At 39.3% G+C, this 9,071-nt stretch overlaps 1 protein-coding gene across 1 annotated transcript in view; it reads left to right on the forward strand.

The window, feature by feature from the left end:
• Positions 1–338: 338 nt before the first annotated feature.
• The window catches only part of LOC144040080 (dnaJ homolog subfamily C member 5-like), a 25,793-nt gene continuing 17,060 nt past the window's right edge, over positions 339–9,071 (forward strand). Inside the window, exons 1-2 of the mRNA XM_077553890.1 lie at positions 339–643; positions 5,740–5,856. Of these exons, the coding sequence (XP_077410016.1) occupies positions 5,750–5,856 (107 nt within the window). The 5' untranslated portion in view covers positions 339–643; positions 5,740–5,749. The remainder of the gene's footprint in view (positions 644–5,739; positions 5,857–9,071) is intronic.

Raw genomic sequence — 9,071 nt, forward strand, 5'->3', positions numbered from 1 at the left:
TATTTTTTTTGTATTTGTCACATTCCTAAGACAAAAATCTGATTTGAAAATTACCCCCATTCATTACAATTGAGACCAAATGCAATGTGCATTTGATATTATATAGATACAATGGTGTCATGGCGAGTTAAGCAAATTATTCCCAAACAGCTATTCAAGTCATCTGGTGAAAATAGAAAAACAGTGCGGTCTTAAAGAGCTGTTTTCATATAACGTCTTCATGTCGGTGACACATTGCAAATAGGTTGAAGTGATGCACTCACTCACTCTTATTCTGAAATATATCTCACTTATTCCTGAGGCTGAGAGCGCAATTGCTTTTGTTTTGAAATCTATCCCACCACTTCCAGGCCGATAGTACAGGCGTAGCTAGTAGTGCATGTATGTCTGACAGTACAGTAAAGTGCATGGGTGCAACCACCGGACTCTGATAAATACGAGCAGGTCGTTTTCTGCTCGCACAAGCTGGGAGTGATTGAAAACTGCCCGTGGCCACGACGCCTAAGTAAACGAAGCCGCTCGCTGCTCGAATTTGGGGAAATCCTCATTGGGATGAGGAGAGACATTTGAACATCCGCTAGGATCAGACGGTGGGAATAAAGAGGAAGGAATACAACGTTTTACGGTTGCGCGTGATTATTCGGTGAGTACTGAGTAGTTCCTCTTTGCGTAGCATGTAGGCTAACATGCAGGCGTTTGCCGTTCTTGGATTAGGTAGCTAGCTAGCTAGCGGGCTAACCAGAACGCGGATAAAGTCGCTGGAGATTATCCGGTTTTAAGAGCACCTTCCTACTTCTCGCCTACACCAAGCGACCGTCTGAGAGCCGCTAGACACGACTCATTAAGTTATGTTTCAATGTCAGCCAAGTTCTTCTTAACTCTGAACAGTTATCGACTTTTTGTTCGAGATAAACTAGAGTGCAGGCTCGATGAGACTGTGCTGTGACGGGTCCATTTGAACTATGATATCTGACTTTATTGTGTGTGTACAACGCTAGAATTTAATGATAAGCCTTCCAAGTGGATCACACAAACCTGCTACTATTCTTAGTTGCGCTTTTAATCTATCTGAAACACTTTAGAAGTTCTGAAAATGATGTCACCAATCAGCTGTTGTCAAATTACTGTTTACATAGTGTGTGATATTCTATTATTAATATTTCATCCGTGCATTAATCCTTAACCAAAGTTGCGTTGTGCTTTAGTGGTACAATCGTTTTAGGAACAGTGCTGGATAGGATAGGCCATTTTAGATTTGGTCCCACTCAGACACAATTATCATTACAGGAAACATCAAAAGGACAGTATAAATACAGTAATAATAACTTGGATTTGGTTAGCCTTTCAAAAGAAACTATGATGCTTAGTGGAAAAAATCTTGGGGTCACACTGGTCTGACCTTTATATTTATGTTTTCACCTGCATTCTTGACAGTTTAACCTTTGTCTGCAAGTGTATAAGACATCCATACATAATTGCTTAATAAAGAAAAAGTGTGTACTTGCAGAAAAAAAACACATATTAGGAAGATTTTCAGCGCTCCTGTAGAATTATTTTTTAGTGATGGGCGAGTGGGTGTCGGCATCGGGCAGATACCGGGTTTATTTCAATGTTCTGAGTGCTTGAGGGTTGTCGATATCTGTTAACGCATAGCCATAGATTTTTGGCCAACTCTGTTTCAGAGCTGTGACGCTGTGATTGGTCAACTGCTGGTCACATGACATATGGACGCCATGTTGTTACCCCGGCTGCTGGGATTTTGTAGTGTTTTGCAATAGGTGTTTCCACTTTCATGTTACAATCATTCCTTGTTGCTCAGCATGGCGTTGCTCACAACAACTAGGCAGCAGTATTATGATGCATCAGTTCACTAGAGACCCACAGAGGAGGAAATTGTGAAAGTCAAATGAGCGGATTCGAAAGCAAATAACACTTCATTGTTGTGCAAAGTAAAGTAAAACACAATTTGGTGGGACTGCACAATGCAGCCTTCGACCTTTTATCAAGAGTTATCATTAAAAATAAAAAATATAATTGATTTTAATTATAAGCCTGTACAAAGTAAATGGACTTAAAATAAAATTATCGATTTTAACTCTTGATAAAACAGGACCATAATATAGAAATGAGTTAAGGAGTTTGTGTTGTAAATAAAAATTCTAAATATTGTACATGCACAATTGAAAGCCATTGCTAAAAATTAAAAAGAAAATATGACATTTAGTTGTTAGTTACACTGAAATCACGTTTACATTTACATTTAGGCCCCAGACTGAGATGGTTTGGACATGTCCAGAGGAGAGATAGTGAGTATATTGGCAGAAGGATGCTGAGTTTCCAAATGCCAGGCAGGGGGTCTAGAGGAAGACCAAAAAGGAGGTTTATGGATGTATTTAAAGAGGACATGAAGGTAGTTGGTGTGAGAGCAGAGGTTGCAGAGGACAAGGTTAGATGGAGGCAACTGATTTGCTGTGGTGCCCCCTGAAGGGAAAAGCCAAAAGGAAACGAAGAAGATATTCATTATGACAAACAAATTACAGAAGAACCTGTTATAAAACATTCCTTGGTACCTTGAAAATTGGCTTTATTATCAAGTGTCTTGCTTGTTACAGTTGAAGCCAGAAGTTTACAAACACTGTGCAAAAACACATTACATTTGTCACTGTCTGAAATCAAATCAGACTAAACCTGGCCTTTTTCAGGTCATTCAGGACCACCAAAATTATTTAATTTGGTTAAATGCCACAATAATGAGAGAGAGAGAATTTCTTAGTGAATTTTATATGATTTTATTCTAGGTCGATAGTTTACATACACAAATAGTACTATGTCTTTAAAGAACAAGGGGAAGCCAAAATGATGAGGTCATGGCTATGAATTCTCCAGATAGGTTAAATGACAACATGCAAGTTAATAGATGTCACAACTGGGGATGCCACAACTCCAACACTCTGCTAACCTTGTCTAAAATCATGGGAAAATCAAAAGAAATTGTCCAGGAAATCAGAGAAAGAATCGTGGAGTTCCACAAGTCTGGCTCACCCATAGGTGCCATTTCCAGATGCTTGTAAGTGCCAAGTTTATCTGTTCAATTATATGCAAATTTAAACCTCATCTGAATGTCAAGCCATCACAACACTCAGGAAGGAGATGGGCTCTATGTCCCAGAGATGAATGTGTTTTGGTCCAAAATGTGCAAATCAACCCCAGAAGAAAAGACAAAGACCTTGTGAAGATGGTGGATGAAGCTGGTAAGAAAGTGTCATTATCCACAGTGAAACAAGTCCTGCACCGACATGAGCTGAAAAGCCACTCACCGAAAATAAAGCCATTACTCCTAAAGAAACATCAAAAAGCCACATAACAGTTTGCAAAAAGACACCAAGACACTGATCTTAACTTCTGGACACGTCCTGTGATCTGATTAAATAAAGTCAAGCTGTTTGCCCATTATGAACAACGTTACATCTGGAGGAAAAAGGGAGAAGCTTGTACACCTGAGAACACCATACCAAATGTGAAGTATGGAGGTGTCAGCCTCATGGTGTGGGGCTGTTTAGAGCTCTTCATAAAATAGACGGCATCATGAAGAAAGAATATTACAAGGAAATATTAAGGCAACATCTCAAAACATCAGCCAGGAAGCTAAGACATGGGCATAAATGGGTCTTCTAAATGGACGATGAACCGAAGCATACTGCCAAAATTATTTAAAAAGTGGCTTGAGGATATCAAAGTCAAGGTCTTGGAGTGGCCATCACAAATCCCTCATCTGAATCTTAGTGAAAATCTGTGTGAAGATCTGAAAAGGCAACCAACAAACCTGACTCAGTTACACCAGTTTTATCAGGATGAATGGGCCAGGCTTCCCGCAGAGTACTGTCAGAAGCTTGTGGAAGGTTACCCAAAACATTTGACCTAACTCATGCAGTTCAAAGGAAATGGTAATCAATACTAAGGAAATGTATGTAAACTTTTGATCGAGAAGAAAATCATAAAACAATCTGAAATAAATAATCTCTCTCATTATTGTGGCATTTAAACAAATTAAATAATTTTGGTGATCCTGACTGACCTGAAAGGTTTAGTCTGAGTTGACTTCAGACAGTGAGACAAAAAATTAAATATGTGTTTTTGCACATTATTTAAACTTCTGGCTTCAACTGTATATCTAAAGCAAATATATGTAATCAGATCTCTTATTTAAAAATATTACGTGTTATGTATGAACACACTGATACATTTCCATTCACAACGTTGAAAATCAAAATCCATGTACAGTAAAAATATACAATATTATACTAGTAATAGCCTGTATCATATATTTAGTGTACAGTATTCCTTATATTATCGGCTTGTCAAATACATCAAAGGCTAAAAAAGTAAAAACAAGGGGAAAATATGAAAGAAACCGTACACCTATAGTTTGTGAAAGAAGGTTATCTAGTGTTCTGCGTGCAAAACTATAGCAGGCTCATGCCCTACACGTTTGAGCGAGGATAACAACATGGCGTCCGTTTTTTTAGTTGGCCAGACTCTCTCTACATACTGTACGGCTCTGTGTTAATGGTACTTATGGCGTCCTCTTGTGGCCGTTATACTTCCAAGAAATAAATGGCATGCATGCCTAGCAGACTGTACTTGTGTCCAAATTCCCAAGGCTGTGTCCTCCGAAGGCCGAATTTGTCGGCTGCATGACGTCACTGCTGGCGTGACTGGACAGCACGCACAGACTTGCATATGAATGGATTGTCAATGCTGCAATTTTTTTTTGGGGGGGGGGGGGGGGTATATGAATTTAAAATAATGCATCAGTTTAGCTTTTCTGAGCTTTCAGCGATGCTTCACAATTGATACATTATCCATGCATTCACATGTTCACACTCTGGTGGCGGTAAACACATGTAGCCACACATGTAGCGAGGCGGCTAGTGTGCACCTGCGGCCTCTCCGACCACCACCAACCATTCGTACTAGTCATAGTGCGAGTGGTCCTTATAAGGTCCATAATATTAATGATTCAAGTGCATTGATAGTGTGTTGTTACCAAAACTTAAATTAAATTAAATTTGCTAACTCAATTTCAGCACAATTTGGGCATTATGATGACTTTCAGTACATTACGGTATTCTCGGAGCTGCGAACTGCCATTAGTCATCACTTCCCGTTGATGACAATGCCCAACTTTCGGCAAGTGCACAATGACACAAAGCCTTGAAAAAATGCACGGACTGAGCACTGACTAAAGCACAAATACATTCCTCGATTGGGGTGAGTACATTATGGTCCACTCTATGTCTTTGTAGCGCCTGAATTTATAAGCTGTCCTTGCTTGTCCTCAACAAGGTTTATTTATTTATGGTATAGGGAATACAGCGATCAAGCAATCTGAATAATGGATGCAACCCTTAAAAAAATGTTTTTCCATTGTTTTAGCCCAAATTACTGCCCTGCATTCTTAAAACACATTTTAGACGCTACCAAATAATGATAATAATCTTAATATAACTCACTACTTCAAGATGATCAATCTGAATTTCTTCAGCTGTGCTATCTGACAATTTTTTAACTGCATAAATGATGTAATTTTGAAATGAAATTAAATGAAAAGAAAATGTCGTTGGCTTTGCGGATGTCCCTATAAAGCGGGGAATTTGAAAATAAATTATATTTGTTATCATTCACAGGTATCTCGGGGTGTGAACTTGAAGTCTCTATTAACTTACTTCTGTCTGACAGGTAAAAGACGATGGAGCAGCAGCGACAGAGAGCTCTATCGACGTCAGGAGAATCACTGTACGCTGTGCTGGGAGTGGGCAAGAACGCTACCACAGAGGAAATAAAGAAATGCTACAGGTGATCGGTCTGTGTCCAGTCCTAGAGAGAGAGCCATTGATTGTTTGCTTCACACACTGTATATCATTGACATAACTCAACAGTGGGAAATTACCAAAATGCTCCTATGCATGCGACTTATGTGATCTGCAAGGGTTTTCATCACCTTCTCTGGTGCTATTATAGTGAATGTGGACTGATCATGTTGCTTTCACGTGAACGTAAACTAATCCGCGGATCGTGTGCGATCCGAACCGTGGGGCCTGATCTGTAGGGATCACGGATCAATGATGATCCGTTGCACTACTAGCAGTAGAACATGGGTTGGTTTAACCTAGTTCCTTGTTAAAAGGTGTATTTTATGCACAACATTGACTCTATAAATCACCAACAACAACAATGGAAATGTGCTTTTGATGTCAAAATAATGTACTAATAGTCACCAGGGTAACTTTTACAAAATTTGCACTGTCAAGAGTATGGTGTGCGAATCCCAAAAACACAGACACTGATAAATGATAACAAAAATGTATTTATTTACAGAAATCCCAAGACCACTAACATTGGAAAGGTGTGAACATAAAACACGTAACAAATGACAAGGGGCAAAAATGAACAGAAAGCACACCTAAAAACGAGGAGAGCAAGGAAACTAAACCACAAAAACTAAACCACAAAAGTTGATTTACAAAAAATCAGAGGAATAAAAGTCAAGTCAAGGTAAAGCGAGGTATTGAGGATCTGTGTCAAATGAGCAAGCATATAGCCTGATGCCATTGAGTTGTTTCAGCTGCCCTTTTAAAGCAGGTGATTGCTAACATGCAGCAGGTGCCTCTCAGGTGGATCTGCCCACTGTCAGTCAAGCTACACACACACACACACACACACACACACACACACACACACACACACACACACACACACACAAAAGCCTGACAGCAGAGAAATGACAAGCACACAATTTATTAGTGGTGTGCCCAAAAAATCGAGTCATATAAAATCAAGATTCTTATTTACTGTGATTCAGAATCTATATAAAATGTTACCAAATTGATTTTATTTACTGCTATATTTACACTATTGTTTGTGTGTGCCTTTTATTGGGAGCGCTATTCATGTTGTACACAATTTGGCCACTTACAGGGAGTGTGTTTCCGCATGTCCAGATACACTCTCTAAGTTGTAGTAGTGATGGCGAGATGAAACCTCATGGAGGCTTCGAACTAGGGCTAGACGATTATGGAAAAAATAATCACGATTATTTTGATTTGAGATTCAAATCACGATTAATAAACCGATTATTCACAGATTTTTAAAACGTAATATTCTTTCCAACTACTAAAATTCAACTACTCAAAACTATGATCGTAGCCTTACGCCAGAGGTGCCCAAGTCCGGTCCTTAGAGCCCCTATCCAGCCTGTTTTCCATGTCTCCCTTCTTCAACACAGCTGAATCCAATAATCAGCTAATCAGCAAGCTTTGCAGAAGCCTGATAATGATCCTGATCATGAATCAGGTGTGTTGGCTGAGAGAAACATGGAAAACAGGCTGGATAGGGGCTCTGGACGATTGGACTTCGGCACGCCTGCCTTACGCTCATTCATCTCTTCACATTGAACAATTTATTCTTGAACACTATTCTTTTTGTCAAGTATAACATAACCCTAAATATCAGATGAAATTAAAGCCTGTTGCATTTTCATTTTTCATTTTCACACTTAAGCATTACATTACCCTCTTTATCATATTTATTTTATCTTGTCATTTTCACACTAGTGGGCTGGGACCCAGTGGGCTAACCTGGGACCTTAGGGGTTGTATTTTGTGCTATGTCATGTGAAAATGTGTATTGGTATGGCAAAAATATCCTTGAAATTTGAGGAAAGGAAAATTTGTAAATCCTTGAAAATTCTGCTTTAAAAATTACAAAAAAAAGTCCGAAAACTTATAGGAGGATCCTTTGTTGACATTTTTTTAGCACATGCACGATGGTTGAGTGGCAGAAAACATGGCTGGCTGTATAGACACAGTATATATGAAAAAAGTTAGCGGGCGAAATAGCCACTAGCTAAGCACTTTAACAGCCGAAGGGCGGAAGTGGTTTACGGAGAAGCTTAATTGGCGAGAAAACTGAAACTATTGAAGGCCCATATGAGACGTGGGATGATGACAAAATTTGGTCCGACTCACCTGTTTTCTGGCCACACATCTGCTTCGGGGACATTTACTCTTATTTAATACAAAGTCCTGTGCAAAGCTGGGTAATTATTCTTCATTGACGTGCTCTTTGTGGTGCCAAAGGGAAGGAGGGTCTATCGCATTACAGTTAAGTTTGTGGAAGTACGTCACTCCAAAAGCATCCCCCCAACACACTCAACAATCATTAATTCCATGGGGAAATTATGTCAACAAGCAGCACACCTTATTCTTTATTTATTTTTGGAAATGCAGTGACTTAAGTACAGTGCAGCTGTAAGAATAGGACTTACAACTATAGCTACTGCGTACACAAGTGAGGTCAGCAGGTATCAAAACACAGATGCAGAATGCAATATTTATTCGGATAAGATAAACAATATGTGGACACTCAAGTGAAAAACTAGGCACAAAAATATATTTTGTCTCATTTATAGGAATCCATAACACAATTCTGATAGTTGTTTCCTTTTGATCCTCTGTTCGTAACGCTGGACGGCTTTTTCTTTAGCCTTCTCATTTACCGATCCAGGAAAACCCATTTCAAGACGAGGAAACAAGTCAGGGTGGTTGTCGGTCGCACTTTGAAAAACTCGAATAAGACCATAAAACAATACGACTAAGCGGATTTTATAATGCACAAACTCGATTTATTAATTCTTTAAATCCTCTCCAAATAACAAATATATAGTCACAAGTACTTACCGGGAATAAAGTGAGCCTCACAAACTCGTCCGCATCAGTCAGAATCCAGGCTTTGATCGTCAAGTTATACCTTCCCGGCTTGCAGCCATTTCTTTCATTTTTTGCGGCCCCTTTCAGTGGGAATGCGATTTAAAAAAAATTTTTTATCAGGCCCCCGACAGACCGTACAATTGATGGCACAATAAGAATGAAACATCTGCTTCTCGTTATCCTTCTCCAAATGTGCAAAACCATCAAACTCCATGTAAAACACGTTTTTTCTTGCCACACAGTTTACCGTGATGCAACGCGCGAAACATACACAATACGTCACACAGGATCCTCCTATTGAAG

Source organism: Vanacampus margaritifer, chromosome 1, assembly GCF_051991255.1.
Source record: "Vanacampus margaritifer isolate UIUO_Vmar chromosome 1, RoL_Vmar_1.0, whole genome shotgun sequence".
NCBI lineage: Eukaryota > Metazoa > Chordata > Actinopteri > Syngnathiformes > Syngnathidae > Vanacampus > Vanacampus margaritifer.